We start from the raw sequence: 19,203 nt of genomic DNA on the forward strand, positions 1-19,203 counted from the left end.
ATTTAGTGATAAAATTTATTTGGACTTAGATCTAATGGGTAATAGAAAAAACCTGAAAAGAACAGTGAAAGATTACTGTAAAAAATCTCTAAACACAAGAAATTTTGTGGAAGCAGAGTTATGTACTATATTGTGTAGGATGAGATTTATGAAGAAAATATTCCATTTGTAAGCTAATATTAGTTTCAGAACATAACCAAACAACTACTGTACAGAAAGAAGCATAATATTAAAAATTAAACACATAGAACATATTCAAAATATTGTACCTTCACAAGATTCAATATAATAATGGGAGAGCCAAATCTCTGAAGCATCTGGTCAAAGTGAAGAGCAGCAACGTGTGCATAAGGATCTGCTTGGTCCACTGAAACAAACATATATTGAAGATGATAACAAGTGAGCTGTAGAATTTTCCCTTAATAGTACTCTTCACAAAAGATGTATTAATTCTCTGGTAGCAATGACACAGTTAAATGCTTTCCCCTCTTTTCATGCAAAAGCTGTTAAAAAAATATTCACTTTGCCGAATGATAGGCAACTTCTTAAATTTTCATGAAATGCTTATAAAGAACAATTATTCTGGCCCCATTAATCTCAGCCCAAACATTTTCCACCATTTTCAACAGGTTTAATATTTTATCCACAATACTAAGATAAATGTACCTAACTTCACACACAAAGTAATACAAAGAAAGCTCACGTCTTCAAACAGAAACATTTCCTATTTAATTTCTGAATGTAAAGTCTAAGATTGAGATTTTTTTCCATAATTTTTTACTTTGAATTAAGGCTTCACAAAGCACAAGTGAACAGACAATTTGTCCATTTTTGCAAGTTCAGTTTTCAATTATTCTCTCAGATATTCCTTTAGGACACAGCACTAACCATAATCTATCACAAAGAATAATTTGTACACACGTGTTATGGGTGGCTTAGGCATCATAGTTGAAATGTCTTGAGACCAGTACAGAGGGACAGACCCTCGAACCTGAACATAGGAAGAATAACTCCCCGCAGAAAATGACATAACTGAAGCATCATAAAGTATTTGTTCAGTTTCCACTTCATTAGCAACATCTCCCTAAACCAAACAGAAATACACATATGATGTAGACATGACATTCAAAGCTGCATGTAATACAGATAATTGATCATTACAAACAGAGCACAATTAAACTGTGAGACACTGAACCACAGTAGTGAGAACAACACTGAAGGTTAAATTCCCATTTGTCCCTAATGAATATTACCATGTTTTAATTTTTTCCCTCAGTTTGGGAAATAACATTAAGTGTAAAAAAACCAAAACAAGTGCCAAATTAGAACAATTAAATTTATAATTTTAGGAACAATTTTATTATGCCAACGAAAAATGTAATAATATCTGCATTAACATCATCTAATAGCATATTTTATAGCCGAACCCTTATCAACCCTCTAAACCATTTCAGCTCTTCAGTCAGTCAAGTTCAAGCTTTCATACTGGGGAAACAACCCCTAAAATCATATTTCATTTACCTCACAGTTTGCTCCTCGTTTCAGAAAACGTGTTCCAGCAAATTTGCTTGATCTTCTGGCTATCAGCGTGACATATATAGGGCGGCCATATATTAATAGTTCTTGAAAGAGAAGTTAAGGTTTACATGTCACATGCAATTTTTTGTTCACTTACTTTATGCCCACAAAAATAAGTTCTAACAAAAGTGTATGAAACTGATATATCTGATTTACTGAAATCACCCTAACAGTGGTGAGTATCACTTCCAGACTTATTTTGCAGCTGGAAGAGAACATTGCCCTTTCCAACAACCTGTTTTAAGAACTTTGAAAAGCAAATCTGCATTGCAATACATCACCCACTTTTCAGAACCTACAGAAGAGAGCAGCATTTCTATTTTATGAAATGACAATGGAGGTGAAATAGATACAAGATACACTTAGCAGTGCAAATGCTGTTTTTGTGAATACTGGGATTAAAACTTGGGAGCTTAATTTTCACTTTACAGGTGAAGTGTATTAGTCACCCTCCAATTATTTGTTTAGAAAAACATACAAATTTACAACTACTTACATAACAATAACTGAAAAGAGGGAAACACACTACAGATGCAGTGGTGGCTTTTTTACAGTCTTTTTCCATTTTACTAAAACCAAACAGAATCAGAGCCTAGTGTGACTACCACTACTTCCTCAGTGTTAGGGAGGCACAAGAAAGAGCTAAGAAGATACTTCCTCACACACTAAGCACCTGCAGGCTGTTGGTGGTCAGATCCAGCTTTGATTAAGTAAGACCACAAATGAAATAGTGGTATACAAAAACAGATCTAGCTTTTTATCTGGGGTCTAAGCCAATGACCAACAGTCTCACAATCATAAAAAAGCAAAATTAAATTTTGCAGACACTACTAATGTTAACTTCATAATTGTATTTGCTTCCCCAGAAATTTTAAGCTAACATGATAGTGATGGTGAATAAAACAGAGTATCTTTGTAATATACTAAATTCTTAACATGTAACATGACATTTCTTTGGACTGTGGCATGCATTTGGACTTTTGCTCCTCCTGCTACAATGTACCTTTTTAACAATTTAAAATAGTATATAGTCAAGAAAAGAGATTTTCACATGTCCTAGTGTTCTTCACACAGCAGGGCTGAAGTTCCATCATCGTCTTCAACAGAAAGACAGTAAATACAAGAATTTCTGCAAATCTCAGTAACTAAGAAATGTTTTGGAGAAGATTAGTAGGAAAGCATTTCTATGGTAATGTCATGGTTTAAACAAAGCTGAAACCAGATCAGTCAGCAATTCAGTTCTGCTTAGCTTTTCTCCCTTTCCTCAAACATCTGCAAAAAAATACAGCTGAGCCCAAAAATCCTCTCAAGTTCTTTACTACTAAACCCCACACTTATAAACAGAACCTCACTGAAAATGCAGTCTACCTCTGTTAGGGTCCTCTTACAATAACTATAATTCTTACTTAGAAAGTAATGAAAATAAAAGCTAAACAGTAAGTATAAAATTGAACATTATCTATATGACAAAGAAATAATTCAATGTTCAAACTGGGTTTTTTCAAAATTGATAAACCAAAATTCATTACGACAGTAGAAGGATACTTGATTGCCCACAGAATCCATTAATGATATACAGCAGCCAGTCGCGATGAACAGCACTTCTTACTGCTTCCAGAAGCTTGGCATTCCACACGTACTTCTCATAAGGCTTACTGCAAATCCCAAATACACCTAGGAAGTTGTTACAATAAAAATGCATTAGCAATTAAGAAACAAGCTCACTTGCTTTAAAATCCAGGACATCGGGTCTTTGTTTTGATTTTCCCTTGGCTGCAACTCAGTGTAGCATTTACTCGCATCCTTGAGGTTTGCTGAACACAGATAATTCCAGGCACATGCTGAAGTCCAGCGTTTATGAGGATTTGCAGTTTTTCTAGAGTTGCCAGTCATTGTTGTGATTGAGTGCCTTCATGCAGAAGTTACTGATCTCCTTCAGTACTGAAAAGAGATCTCTACAGAGTACCATCAAGGGATTTGATAACAAGGGAAATAAAGTTGTACATTCCAGTTAAGACAAAAATGCTCTTACAGGAGAACTTTATAAGCTTCTCAATTCTGGGCCACCTCTAATTACCTGCCAGGTTCTGGAATATCATGACCATCAATCCTTTTTCACACAATTCAACACAGTTTTCCTAATTTGCACTGACACCAAGAAACACAGCTATTGTAGACCTACAAATTAAAATTCTGTTTCTGATATATCTGGAATCAGAGTCTTGTTCTGTTTCAAATATCAGGACCAAGATGACAACTGTCGCTGAATGGTGGTAGAGGGAATTGAATGAATCTGAAACTTAGAAGAAAGAGGACAAGAATTATATTGCCTATATTTTTTCACACTTTTTTCAAATGAAGTTTCTGACAGGACAAATTATATGGCAGCAGTATGAACGCCAATTATAGCAGACAACTACAGCAGTCAAATGTTCCATTGGAGGAAAAAGGAGTTCTTCTTACAGACTGCAGGTGAAAATGCAACTGTTGAACAAACTGTTGTTACCTAGACCCAACTTACTGCAAGCCCAGGGTAAACAGATGTAACTGAAATATTTTCATGGAGTTTAGACTGTCAGCAGAAGCTGGTCACAAGCACTTAGCCAGCAATTTTTCCTCTTTCTTACTACTAGCAGCATTACTTTGGTGAGAATTAATTCTTAAATGACACGTGGCTATTTGTTACACATATTCTATGATTAGACAGGTGAGTAGCACACAGTGCTGATGGGGTCAAGGTTAGGGCATCTTCATTTCTGATTGTTTTTACAATGACATAGAAGAGATGGTGCCTTTGTAAGGATTCCTGAGGGATCCTCCAGATTAGAGTCTTTGCAGAAGAGGAATTATTGCTCTCTTCATTCCTTATGGTCCTTTCTGATATTTGATAATCAGTTGCTGGTACCTTGATATATATGACCATGCTACTAATATCTTTTTCTTGGGGGCATGGGGGTTACATTCAACAGAATAAAATCCAATATTAAAAATTTTAGGAGAAACTTTCTGTGTGTGTGTGTACAAAGAAAAATAGTTTTTCCCTTTGACTGCTCATCTTTATACTCTTATGGATACACTAGATCCAAACTGAAGCCTGAAGTTTCCACCCGAAATGAGTAATTTTTCTTACATTTCTTGACAGGGGTTGCTACAGTAAGATGATGCTAACTTCATACAGTTCCTCTGTTGTCAGTATTCTCCAATATAAAACAAAAAAAAAAGGTATTGGTACTTAATCAGTTATTGCTTCCCACTCTCTCTGTAACTCATTCCTGTTGGAAGACTCAGAAGTCAGTTGAGTAATCTATTGCTGAAAAATGTCAGCATGCTCAGTCATCTTCCCCAATTGCAATGTAACTTAAAACAATGACTACACACTTCTAGAAATTGCATTATTCACATTGAAATATATTTGGCACTTCACAAAATATTTTATTAACTCACAAGTGTTAGGACACTACTGACCAACATCATCAGTTTAATTAGATGTGTTTTCTTACCACTTCCCCCCTGTGTTGAAAGTCCTTCATCTTCAAATATATCAAAACTCTCTTGCCGGGTCTGGGTTGTTTCAGTTTTTAATATCTCAAGTGGCATTCTCAGGACAGTAAGATTATACTGAAGGGAGTGAGATAGATCATAGCTGTAACTGATAGACAGTTAACATTTATTAATAATTGTAGATGCAGAGGAATTTTCTGAAAGCCCTTACTTTCCATCTGTACTTGTATTTAACACAGTACTATTTTTATAGAAAAGACTTTTGAACAAGAAACACAGATTCTGATTCTATAATGGCAAATGATACAAATGATTTCCAAAAGAAGATTTACAAACACAGAAACTGTTTACAAAGACTGAAAAAGTGTTTATATTCTTCTTTTAACTGAAAATGACACATATTTCACATATCTTTTAAACAAAGTATATCAAAATCTTAATTCACCATGTCCCAAGAAGCATTCCAGAAGTTTTAAAAAAGCTATTCCATCAGAAATATCTATATACATTGACAACCTCATTTTTCTAAGATTTAAGTACTGCTACTTTCTAACCGCTACCTGAACTCAAAACAGCCAAAAAACTGGTCTAAAAAAAACTGGTACAAAAATGATATCCGTCCCCAAATTTATGATTGCAGCACAGTTGCATATTAAGGTGCTGGCTGCTGAATAAAGAAAAGGTTTTTTTTTTAATTCGTTCCATAATAGTTACAAATTTTCCACCTCATGTCTCTTTTACTAACACTCTATACTAATGGCTAAATTTTTTAAGCTACTAGGCTTCTTCCAAAGGAGAAACCAAAGGTACATTACACTTAAAATCACAAATACTCATATATTTCCATTTTAGTCTAAGACAGCATCAGTGATTACTGGCCCGCATGTAAGTTCTAGATATCCATTAAAGAGCTAAAGAATTATTTAAACATTAGACATTTAGATTTATCACTAATGATAACAACATGTAACCCATGCACCCACATATTTCCATAATAATGTCCTGACCCATCTGTTAGGGAAAAAAAAAAAATCTGTAACATGCTCTGGTTGCATATAACAGAACCTTTAAACAGTATCCTAGTAAGAGACATGTTCAGGCTGTTTCCCCCACTCTCCCCTTCGACCAAATATTTTCTTATAATTTTCTTCAGGATTTACATAAAAATCATGCAGGAAAATGTGTTATGCTTTCAGCCAAGAACAATTTAAATGAAGCTGATAGATTAAAAAGATTCTAAACAATAAGAAAGAATACTAGTATCATCCTATGTTTCTCCTTTTGAAACTGAAAATCAGGCTAAATATGCAGTTTAAACACAGAGCACAAAAATATTTTATGAAAAAATTCTTTTAATGAAAAATAAAACATAAACAGTAAATTATCTGCCAGTAGGAAAGTTTTCATTTATGCCACACAGGATTTGTGCCAAAAACACACTTTTGTATAAGTCATTCACTTACTCATTTTTTTTCTGTACAAGAAATTTTAAATATGTAGTTTATCTTCATTCTACAGTTTCAGCTTGGAGAAAATAATTCTTTGGGAAGACCTCCCTATGGCCTTCCAGTACTTTGAGAGGGTTTATAAAAAAGGAGGGAGAGCAACTTTTTACATGGGCAGATGATGATTAGACAAGAATGAATGGTTTTAAACTAAAACTGGACAGATTTGGGAGGAAATTCTGTACTGTGAGTGCAGTAGGGCTGGAACTGGATGATCTGTAAGGTCCCTTCCAGCCCAAACCATTCTATGATTCCTTTTATGATAAACGTGTTTGTTAGAGTCACATAAGAATCTTCTCCTTTCCTGTCTATGTAAAACCACAGAAACAGCACAAATTTGTCATCTCCAAGCAAAGGAGGTTGTGGGAAGAAGTTGTATAGAATTAGGGCTGGGAGACAATGCATGGAAGAAAAACTCATGTTTTACACAGCAAAAAATCTTGCACATGCCAAAGCATGAAATACACATAAAACTTGGGTAGGTTTTATCTTCACAGATCAAGCTGTGAAAGCCTTCATTTTCCAAGAAATTTCATTTTCATCTTCAAGACTGACACCTTTTGGTAATTGCAAGAGGGATTTTTAATTTTCTTTTTTTTTATCTTCAAGTCTTCTTCTACTACTGCCAGGTTTACCATCACATTTCTCCCATTTTTGTGCTGTCCCAAAAATCTCACTTAATAGTAGCTGGGACACAGAAACTTGCCTTCAGTATGGCATTCATGAAACAATAAACAAGAGAACTGCAATGCCTAGAAAGCCCTATGAAAGACATACCCCACAGAGGGTGTATCTTAAATGAGGACCTATATCTCTACCTTTGCTCCAGAGTCAAGGCAAAGCTTTATTTATGGAAAATGAGATCAATAAAGAATAAATAACAAGACAAGCAACCCCCCTGAAACATTATACTTTTCCAAAGAGAGAACTTCTGCATAATCTGGCAAGGCTGAACAGTCAGTGGAAACAGTAGTTTCAGTGTTTACTTTTTTCCATGCCATTAATAGTTCTATATTTTTTAACCTAATGGAGACTAAATTCCTAGCCAATTGATTAAAGGAGAAAGCAGTTTCAAAATAAACAGATGAAAATGGATAAGCAGCATGATTATGTGTCTTATTTGTCCAGAATATCAACCTAAAAGTCTTGGGTATCAAAACCAAAACCTATAATCTTCTAGCAAGTGTAAGTGCACATTGTTTTAAAGGAATAGTAACTAATACCTACCTAAAATAGAAGTTGCTAGAAAGGTCCACATTTTGAAAGATTCTCAGATACCTAGCAAAATAATTCAAGTTGTAGGAAAAATTATTATTTTAACAAGACAGACTATAGGATGTCATTCAGAGGATTACAGAAAAGAAATTACACATAAATATTGATTGTTGCCCTATGTTCCCTTCCTATCGTACAGCAATTGTTTTGACAGGTAATTAAACTAGAAAGTCAGCATATGAATTAAATAAATCAAATACTCTTTTTTTTAAAAAAACAAAACTAACGTCTACTCATACACATACTCTGTTTCTTTTCACAGTTGTAAAGTTGTGGTTCTATTTCCCACTTATGTACATCAAATTTTTCAGGACTTAAAAAAGAAAACTCTCAAAAATACTACAAAAGAAATAAAATTTTTCCATTACTCTCAAATAAATGAAGAAGAAAAGAAATATCTAGTAAAATCTTTGTAGATTGTTGTAGCCTTGCAAATTCCCAGAAGAAACCATTACATTGTCTATGAATAATACAATGGCTGACACCATAAATGTGTAGGTTAGATAACATGGTCTCCTGCACACTAAGAGGAGAGACTATGATCAATCCCACCTTAAAGTGGAAGTTTTTTTAATATTTACTACTGGCTTGGTTCTTTACCTGACATCAATTTATCATATATTATGACTTTTTGACTATTCACACTTAGTACAGACTGAAAAGCAGTTTAATGATACCAGTTATCTCCTATTTCATAGAAGCAAAGTTACCCTACCCTGATAAAAACATAAAGACTCAAACTTCTCTCTTCATAAAAAATTCCCTGAAAAGAAAGAAGCAGTTAAACTTACCAGTGAATCTTTTCACCGCCCTTTACAACTGCAACATTCACAAGATTCTGACAGCACAGAATAATTTACTAATTGATTCAGCACTTTTTGAAGGGCACAAACATCTCTTCAGGTGAGATTAACATCATGCAAGAGCTACTAAATAAAGAACAGTGCCCCAAATCGTACAAACCATTATTTTGCCCTTGCAGGAACAATGCTTATATTTGACACTTCTTGGTGCAGATTTGCTAAACTTAGCTGTGACATGGAGACGTGGACAATTGACTCTAGAAGACGAGGACAGTTGTAGTTACTCTCCAGGCACCAGATGCCACGGAACTTGTCTATTTCCCAACCAACAAGATAAAATGGCTTGAATGACATACTAATACAAAAAACCCATGACTGAAGTTTCCAGTTGCAGTTCAACATTGTTTAGAAAATATTTAAGAAGTACACACTAATTATCAGCATTATTTACCTGGCCTCATCGGGATGACTGACTCTTACAGAGTCATTTGGAATGTAGATCATATTTGTATCTTCTATTTTATATATTGCATGACCACCAATATCTGCCATTTTTCTTCTTTTTGTTATTAACACAATGTAATAGCCTTCTAAAAACCTGACAAAACCTGTTAAAACAGCATTACAATACTTTTAGTGGCATATTTGTGTTTATTTGATAAAACATAATTAGCAAAACAGTATCAGGATTGTCTCAAGACTTCAAAGAATTTTTATTTGTTCTGAATGTTATATGCATATATATATATACACACAGTCTTAAAATTCACTCCCATTAATCAATAAAATACATAGTTTTTACTTATTTCCCCTCCCACTGTGGGTATTTTTAATACTAGGTAGCAGAGTTAGGACACTGAAAACTTGGACTATGTTTCTGTCTACTTAACATACTTGTATTTGCTTTTGACAGGACTCTCATTGTTCAGAGTGAGGCATACTCTACTTACTTCAGGTACTAAAGGTTAATTTTCCAGGGTAAGGAAGAATCCCGGACTCCAATTTTTTTTTCAGGTTCATGTACTCTCTGCTGGGGAGGGACACAGAACAGCAAAAGGAGTTGTGGGTAAAACAACACCTTTGTGTTCTCTCTCTCCCTAATAGCAGGGATCTGAATTTCTTGACTACAGCAGCATCTCCCCCAAATCAGGCATTCAGAGTATCAGGGGTACTCCTTTTTTTTTTTCCTGTTTCCTCTCTCAGATATCAACACTTGACCCTGCTGAAACACAGAAGGCTAAGAAGATAGAACAGGCAGTGTCTGGTTTTATTGCCTATAAAAAGATGGCTTCTGAAGCCTCCACCCTCATTCCCTGTAGGGCATAGCCGTGCTTCTTCATGGAGTGCCTCCTATGGATACTTCTATTATATATGATTGGAGAAAAGTGTAACAAACCTTTAAATGCAACACAAATGTAGAAATTCAAACGGAAAATAGAAATACATAACCATCTCTGAAGTCAAATGTGCTACTAATACAGTATAGTACAGCAGTAATATGTTTTAATAAGTAATATATTACATTAATTAGCTGCTGGAGATAGCTGCTCTGATAGGTTGCTGAGAGCTTGAAACTCATTATTGCACTATCAACAAATAAATTAATTTGGGGAGGGAGGTGATGATGATGATACAAACGGACCCTCACAATTCATAGTTTTACTTGTATTTATACTCAGTTCTTTTAGCTTTGCAGTATAAAGTAAAGAAGGATGAGGAGAGCACACATTTTCCTCTCTATCACTGCTGGAGGCTGCAACGTGATCGAATGAACTGCAATCTTTTCTTCCACCTTATTAGCCCCCCTTGGAAAAATGCTCTCACCTGCACAAAGACAGGAGGACCTGCTGACAATAAGAAACAAACCTGCCATTTGAAGCAGACTATTGAATTTCAGTTGTTAAATAGTAGTCACAGTTCTTCCTGTATCCTCCTGGTACTAAAATCACTTATGTGAACAGTCTCTGTCCTTTGAATTTCAGCAAACATTATACCAAAGTCTGATAAGGAACTTGGCCTTTCTCCTTGGCCTGGTTCCCTCCCTTTAAAAGCAATTTCCACTTTTAAACACCACACAGTAAACCAGAACTCAGCCTATTAGCACCTCCATTCTGAGTGCACTGAATGTACTGCATCCGGTTAATGAAATAACTAGAGGAGAGAACAAAGCTGTTCTTTACAATTTTAGGAAAAATAGTCCCGTTCTTCTCACCTGAGCCAGGAGGCAGAAATAAACAACCAGTTGCATTCCTTCAAATTACATTTTATATTGATATGGTCTGAGTCATGTAATTTGGAACTATATCATCTGATAGAGAGTCTGTTACTGCTAAAGAGTCCTCCAGAAATACATATACCATATATGTTAACCAATACATTTGTGCAGCTACAGAACAGAAACTCTCCTGTTACAAACAGTACGTCTAAACAGTCATACAACTGGGATGCAAAATTTTAACTGATTGCAACCACTTTACAACCAAATATTTATCACATATTTAGACAGTGAGCACTGATGGCTTGTGCAAAAAAAAAAAAAAAAACTAATGCTGTAAGGCTGTTAGAAGCTCCTTTAGCTTTACCCATATTATGAATACTCTTAAGTCAGTAAGAAACATAAATACCATCTGAGCAATTTCTGAAAAGCTGGATGCATTGATAAGTTCCAAAATGCTTCACAGACAAAAAGAATGAAGATGAAAGTCTGCTTAATTTGCCACTTTGTATTAGAATAGAATTTTATTACGTTTTGATTGTTATGCTAAATTCAGGAGCATCCTTTAAAGTAATTGCATTCTCCACTTTCTCTGCAGCTTTGCCTTTGGATGTCCAGATGTATATTGACTCTGATAAACCACAAAGTATTCTTGAGAGCTGTCACAGCACATATTAACATTTACTTTAGAGACATCAGCCATCAATATACTGACCTCAGTATCAGACAATAGGCAGGAAAGTAGTGACTTTCAGATGAAGTTAGAAGTTATTAAATCCTTGAAGCAATGCTTGAAGATTATGGACAGCTGAGCAGCATTTTAAAATTCAGCTGACATACCAGTCGGTTATACTTGTTCAAACATGAAAAAGAAATCTTTAAATATGTCATTGCAAAAAGTTAACCAAACTGAAAAGTTATCTTTCTGAATAGTGTGTGATAAAGAATGTTGACTCTCATTTTCTTTTTAAAAAGCATTCCGTGAGCTCTGGAATTCAGAAGCCAGGTTCCACATGATTTGTATTCTAAGATCAGCTGAGTTTTGTAATATCTTCAGCCAAGTTTCTAGAGTTTGGCTATTTCCTAGATCTGTCCCTTAGTGACAATGAAAAGACTGCTTACAGCACAAATTCCACTTTTGTACTGACCACTCATTTTTAAAAAATACACAGAAACTTACTTATCTTTGAGCACGACAAATTTCTAAATCCTCTTTAGTTTTATAAATAAATAAAATCGGGGGAGACGGAAAGATACACAACATGACACAATAAGCCTCACCTCCCAGGAAAACAAAAGATTTTATAAAATCAAAACACTTACCAACTATACCAAAAGCAGAGACAGCTCGAGATAGCCCAGAAGAGCCCTTCTGCCCCATCTTTGTTCTGTTTCCCAGGTCTAAACGACCGAGAAGTTCCCTCACCTCTTGTTGTGTATAAACATGCTTTAAAAGAAAATGTCACAGAAGTTACTGTTTTGGTACCTAAATTTTATTTCATGTCAGAGAACAGCAGAATTTGCTTGATCTGTGAAATATACAATAAACCAAAGGCCTGCTCTACATTCCTTGTTTCCCATTTCAATGCTACCAACAAGTAACCAGTATTTGAAACAACTGGGAAAAAAGCCCAGCAAGTAAATACAGAGGCACTTACCTTATCATCAATTATAACCAAATCCTTTGGTTCAGTGCGATCTATTTTCAAAACACGGTATTTGGTTTCTGCAGGATTACTTCCAACTAGAAAATACCGCTACACAAAAGAAAACCAAGAAAACAAGTCAGAATATTATACAAGATAAAGCAACAAAACCCAGTGTAACTTAAGACATCAGCAGTGCCATTTACATATTGCTTAGATTAGATCCATTCCTACTAACATCAAATATGCAATATACCATATACTGTTAATTAACTGTTTTACACACCAGTATCTTAAGAGGTATATTTGTATACAATCAACCTCTACAACTTAAAAGACCTCTTTCTCTCCTTTTTACAAGGAAAGAAAAAAAAATTAAAATCAAAAGTTAAAACCTGTTTAGAGAAGATAAACTGTAACTTGCACCAGGTCCAACCACACCCTGCCCCAGCCATTACTGTGTTTTCACTTGTGCTATAAAATTTAGCAGAAGCTTATATATGAGTTCTTAACTTTTAATGATCTAAAACTTCTGTTGCTATATTGTACTACTTTGCTATTTCTGATCCATACCAAACACTGCAAAATTGTACGTACTTCAGTACCTCAAGTTTTCTTCTATTTTTTTTTAATATTTGCTATGATAGTCTTCTCAACAGTGTTCTTCCACAAAATGAAAATATTCTGGTTAACAATACTACTGTTTAAAAAAAATTAGCTTTATTTCACATTTAAAATATGAAAGAATGACCACAGATAAAAATATAGTACGTCCATTTTTTATGTAAGGAGATCAAACTATAAATTTCTACATTTAGAGGAATTAACAATAAGCTCAGGTTGCAGGACTGAATTGCTAAAAGTAGCTCTCATTTTTTCTAATTCATTTAATCAGTGTGGTGCTATCACAGCAAGGCAGATCTCATTAATAATGCTCAACCTAGTAGGAAAGCATGGCAAATTCATGTGGACCTACGCAGGCAGCTCTTAACTCTAAGAGTCACATGGATTTAAGATGTGGGAAAATAAATCAATAATCATATTCATACAAACTTCAGAATTTCATAATTTATACCAATTAGATGTTATTAAACATCTTTACTCTCAAAATATTTAAAGTGAAAAAAGAACTTAAAGACCTCTTCAGATTCCTTGAATTCACAAAAGCATATAGATATTCAGTAAGCTCTAAACAGGAAAAAAAAAACAACTTAACTTTAAAAGCCATAAAAGGAAACAGCATCAACTTCTGGCTCCACCTTGTACACTGACATTACTGTGGTAACTAAGTGGCAAGTTTTGCTGTTTACTCCCAAATGACAGTAAGAAGGCCCTTCAAATTCACAGGCCATCACAACACTCCCTCACTGAAGTCTTTATGGCAGCGCTTTGGCACAGGAAAGCGTTTCCTACAGTGTTTTTTTGAGCAGTGATGTGCTGCAGTGCACAGCCCAGGCTCCCCAGTCTGGCCTCCTCAGAGCAGCCTCTGAGGATCCCTTAGTGCCAAGCTCTTGCTTCCCAGGAGGGAAATTACAAGGACAGTGCACAGGACCAAATGGTACAGCTCTTCTGCTGGTATCACCCACCATCAGCAAGAAACACCAAACACCAAAAGACAGACACTTGCTATGACCATGCCATTATACCATCTTTTTCTTTTGCAGCAAAGGTGAATGGGCAGAGGGAAATATATTCATTTGTAATACTCAGATGATAAGTTAGTATGCACTTCAAGAGTGCAGCTTCTTTATTTGTAGAAAACTGTTACTTAATTAAAGGTAAACACTTTTAAGTGTTCCATAACACTGCAGTACAGTACAGTGATGTCCCACTATGTCCAGCTCACTAAATGAGTGCGATTTCTTCCCAAAGTGACACCTATGGTTACCAACAAATAATACTGAATAAAAATAGAAGAGCAAAACTCTAAGATGCTTGTCCTAATGACAGTTTGGCCCATAGAGCACATTTAAAATTGGAACACACAAGACACGCAGGGAGGGGGAGAGAGAGATGGATATAGAGTTGCAAATGCTATTTCTAAGGAAGTTCAGCTGCATACTTCTCCATTATCATTTTAATTAACCAATAAAACATAAAGAAGTGCTATAAGGAATGTGTCACTCACATCACCTTGGCAGCTGCAATACAGGGCTGTGCACAGCTACAGGGCCAGCATTAGGTGCTGCTGCTGCTTAGAACTGCAGCAGCAGTGTTAGATTAGATGAGGAGTAATTATACCTGCAGACCATGGAAGCAACCACTATAATGAATGGTACTTACAGGCTCTCTGAAGTAATTTAAAGACTAATTTACGGGGTTTAAGCTGGAGAGCCAGACTGTGTGATGTATTAAGGAAGGTCACTTGAGAGCAGCATCAAACCTGAGCATCAATGGACTTAAAGTAAGGCATGCAATGAGATATCTCTATTTAGGAAATGGGCATGTTACCCACTGCATGCCAGAGGATATTCTTGTGGAAATAATAAAGGAAAAATCTGCAAAAACTTTTGAATGGGGGTTACTGCTCAAAACTAGGAACTCAAAATTAGACCTCTGCTTAGCACGTTTTCAGGACAGGCTAACAACCCCAGAATTACTTGAGAAACAGCCTGATATGCCCACTCATATTCAACCTTCAAGATCTGAAAGAAAAAACAAAGATTGTATGAAAACTAATGATGAAAAAAAATACACAAAAAAGACACTTCAGCATTAGCTGTTTCTGCCACCTAATTTATGCATCTAATGAATAAATAAGTCTGTCTTACTGGATGACATGGAGCACAAATAAAACCGTATCAGTGACATGTGCTGCAATTACATTTCCCATCACATGAATACTAGGAAATCATAAAGAAAAATACCAAATCAACACAAAACTGAGCATGTAAGAGCAAATAAATTTCTATGGCTGTAATATAATTGTAAAATTAATCAAAGCTAAAATGTGCTGTAGTGTTTACAACTATTTTGATTAACAGAAATTGTTACAATAAAAAAAAAGCAAAAGCTACAGAAACCTTTCTGGGAGTATTTAGCCTTATAACTTCATTAGGTTTATTACTAAGTTGAACTGAATAATTTGAAGCATTTCCCAAATGTCTCAAACAATTCCACTCCATAGCACAGTCAGTGCATTTAGGTAAACAGGCAACCTTGACCAACAAAGTACTTTTTCCAGAGAACAAAACTGCAGGAGAAACTGCCAGCTCCCTCATCCTGCTCTGGCCAGAGCCTTCCAACCACACCTGAGGTGACCCATGCTGCTTCCAGGTTTACTGCGCCCCTGGCCTTTGCTGAAATTTGTTAACAAGCACACTTTACCAACTATGGCAACACACCAGGCAGCTACAAGAGCTGGACTGAAGCTTAATTTATTGCACAATTATCACTAAGCAACCACAAGATAGGAACAGCATTAGTCATTTCCACCTGGGACTGAGTTTTAACCAAAGCAATCTAATTGAAAGACTTTGCACCATCTTTTATCAATCTTTTGATCAAGCCAAAGCAAACAAAACAGCTTCTTCTAAAAGGAGTCAAAACAAAATAAAAAGACTTACTGAAATTTGTTTTTTAATGGCAGGATAACAGTTCTGAAATCAAGCATTCTGCTTACTTTTTTTTCCCTTTTTTTTTTCTTTAAGATAACTTCTTAGAACTCTGAGTCTATAACTATCATTTGCTTCTTTGTATAGACTAATTATGATCAAGAAATGCTAGCACAGCAAAAAAACTTTTTCAACCCTCAGTTAAAAAGCTACAAAGAGCTTAATCAGCAGGAAAAAAAGCGCGCAAAAATACACTACAAGTTGAAAAATAGGCAGTGCACTAATATAGCCAATTTTAAAATCTTCAAATAGCATTAAGAAAGCACTTATGATCTTAGACAAAAAGCTGCAAATGATAGCTGTTGAGACTATAGATGTGTCTAAAAACACAAAGCCCAGAAGAAGCAGGTTCACCATGGCCATCTTCCAGATCCCTACCCAGCTGCTCTCTCACTCCCTCTCCTCAACAGGACTGGCACAAAAAATAAGATGGAAAAGGTAATGGGTCAGGACAGAAAGATTTCCTAACACTTACTATTACAGGCAAAAGAGACTTGACCTAGGGAGAAGGTATGTAATTTACTGACAATTAAAATAGAATCATAGTATAATTACACCTCAGTGTAAAAACTCCATTCTGCTCCTTCATTCTACAGGACCTAGAGTAATTCTGGAAGTTTCTTCCATCTCTCATAGAAACTGGCAGAACAACACGAAGAAAGGAAGACATGATAAGGCGCAAAGAGAGGTACCTGGAAAAGCAAAGCTGTCTGCTTCCCATAATCTGTTGAAACTCTTCAAAAGAAGCTCCTTCAACATGAGAAATTTTAAAAACATATGCTGCTAAGCACCACTCCCTGGGCATGTAGGAATGAGTACCCATTCTCCATCTTATAAGCCACAGAATTCCATTAATCCCTTTTGTCCCAAGGCAACCAAAGCTTTTTGGTCCCAAACAAGACTTTTCTCTTGCTACTCCATTGAAGGATTCTCCCTTCAAATTCTCAGCTAAATCTATTAACTATCTATCTATACATTTTTCTTTAGCCAAACACTTATCTGCTCTTTAGCATCTATTCTGCTGGAATGCTTTCAAAAAAATAAGTAACTGGATGCCTTTTCAGCAGTCACTTCAGGAGACTAAAGAAGTCTTCCTGTCCCTTCACAGAATCACAGAATAATGAGGTTGGAAGAGACCTCTAAGATCATCAAGTCCAACCTATGCCCTAACACCTCAACTAGACTATAGCACCAAGTGCCATGTCCAATCTTTTTATAAACACATCCAGAGATGGTGATTCGACCACCTCCCTGGGAGGACAATTCCAGTACTTTATTATTCTTTCAGTGAAATTTTTTTTCCTAATATCCAACCTATACCTTCCCTGATGTAGCTTGAGACTGTGTCCTCTTGTTCTGTCAGTTGCTGCCTGGTGGAAGAGACCAACCACCACCTGTCTACAACCTCCCTTCAGGAAGCTGTAGAGAGCAATAAGGTCACCTCTGAGCCTCCTCTTCTCCAGGCTAAACAAACCCAGCTCCTTCAAACGTTCCTCATAGAGTTTGTGTTCCAAGCCCCTCACCAGCCTTGTTGCCCTCATCTGGACACGCTCAAGCATTTCAATGTCCTTCCTAAACTGAGGGGCCCAGAACTGGACACAGCACTGAAGATGCGGTCTCACCAGCACCGAGTACAGGGGAAGAATGACCTCCCTACTCCTGCTGGTCACACAATTCCTAATACAGGCCAGGATGCCATTGGCCTTCTTGGCCACCAAGGCACACTGCTGGCTCATATTCAACCGGCTGTCAACCAGCACCCCCAGGTCCCTTTCCACCTGAACACTGCCCAGCCACACTGTCCCCTGTAATGCTATAGGGGATTTTTGTGGCCAAAATGTAGAACTCGGCACTTAGACTTATTAAACTTCATGCTGTTGGACTCTGCCCATCCATCCAACCGATCTAAGTCTCTCTGCAGAGCCCTCCTTCCATCCAACAGATCAACACAAGCTCCCAGCTTAGTGTTGTCTGCAAATTTACTAATGAAGGACTTGATGCCCTCATCCATGTTGTCTATAAAAATATTAAATAGAACTGGTCCCAGTACAGACCCCTGTGGGACACCACTGGTGACTGGCCGCCAGCTGGATCAGCAGCTCAACCCTCCCACTCCTTCAGATAAAACACCCAGATCTTCTTCTCCTCTGCTGCTTCTGAATTGATAAACTCTCAGTAAACTTTCATTGGTGTGTAATCTGTTGTAAGGTGCATGAACTTTTATAGTACACCATTATACTTCAGATTATTTCTTTTATCTACTCCTGAGAATCATCATAATTTCTTGCTTTATTGTGCTCTGATTATCCTAATTATTTACCATACCTTAAAAGACTAATCAGAGCTGGTCCCCATTTTAAGCTAATAACATTAATGAAAATGCTTAAGTACATCAGTCCTAAAAACATTACTTGAAAAAAATCATCCCTATCAGATAATTCCTCATTCACTCCACACTAATTTATCTACTAATTTCTCTACTAAGCTTCTTCTTTCCATAACAGAGATTTTCCTTGTGGCACTGCATCTCAATAGAAGATTTGATTTAAATACATAAGGCCATCACATTTTTAGATTAAAATATGCAATACAACCAGATTAATCTGACAGCATCTACCTAAGTCTAGACTGTGTTTTATTTCATTTGCCTGAATTTGCAATTACTTTCCTATATGCAGGACTTCAGAATGGATTGAATATTCCATTTGTTATATTCCAGTCACAGCACTACCCTTGTCTTGAGTGACTTGAAAATATTCAGAGTCATTTCACTGTTTAGTATATTTATTTTTACCTCAACACTGATTGATCCCTTTTTCATAACCTTATTATTGTTACTCAATTTCTTTTCACCCCTTGTTCAGTACATTCATACTCAAAGTAAATTTCTACTTTAAATAGAGAATAATATTTATTTAGTTTTTAGGGCCATAACAAACTCAGTTTTAATAATAAAAATTTGTAATAGAGAGTGACTATTTTTATTCACCCTTTGTTACATTACAATAAATACTTTTTCCCCCATAGAATATTACCTTTAAATACACCAGTTTGTGATCATTTATC

The 19,203-nt window shown here is 35.9% G+C and overlaps 1 protein-coding gene across 2 annotated transcripts in view; it reads right to left on the reverse strand.

Annotated features, from left to right (window-relative positions):
• FIG4 (FIG4 phosphoinositide 5-phosphatase) overlaps positions 1-19,203 on the reverse strand; it is a 54,718-nt gene that overhangs the window by 30,934 nt on the left and 4,581 nt on the right. The window contains exons 2-10 of one of the 2 annotated variants that reach the window (XM_053972645.1): positions 12,536-12,634; positions 12,201-12,324; positions 9,114-9,270; positions 7,812-7,862; positions 5,079-5,227; positions 3,124-3,252; positions 1,522-1,622; positions 922-1,084; positions 270-367 (exon numbers count right to left, since the gene is read on the reverse strand). In XM_053972645.1, coding sequence (XP_053828620.1) covers positions 270-367; positions 922-1,084; positions 1,522-1,622; positions 3,124-3,252; positions 5,079-5,227; positions 7,812-7,862; positions 9,114-9,270; positions 12,201-12,324; positions 12,536-12,634 — 1,071 coding nt within the window. Of the gene's footprint in view, positions 1-269; positions 368-921; positions 1,085-1,521; positions 1,623-3,123; positions 3,253-5,078; positions 5,228-7,811; positions 7,863-9,113; positions 9,271-9,612; positions 9,631-12,200; positions 12,325-12,535; positions 12,635-19,203 lie in introns of those variants that run through there. The other variant, XM_053972646.1, reaches the window with a different exon arrangement.

Source organism: Vidua macroura, chromosome 3 (genome assembly GCF_024509145.1).
Source record: "Vidua macroura isolate BioBank_ID:100142 chromosome 3, ASM2450914v1, whole genome shotgun sequence".
Lineage (NCBI taxonomy): Eukaryota > Metazoa > Chordata > Aves > Passeriformes > Viduidae > Vidua > Vidua macroura.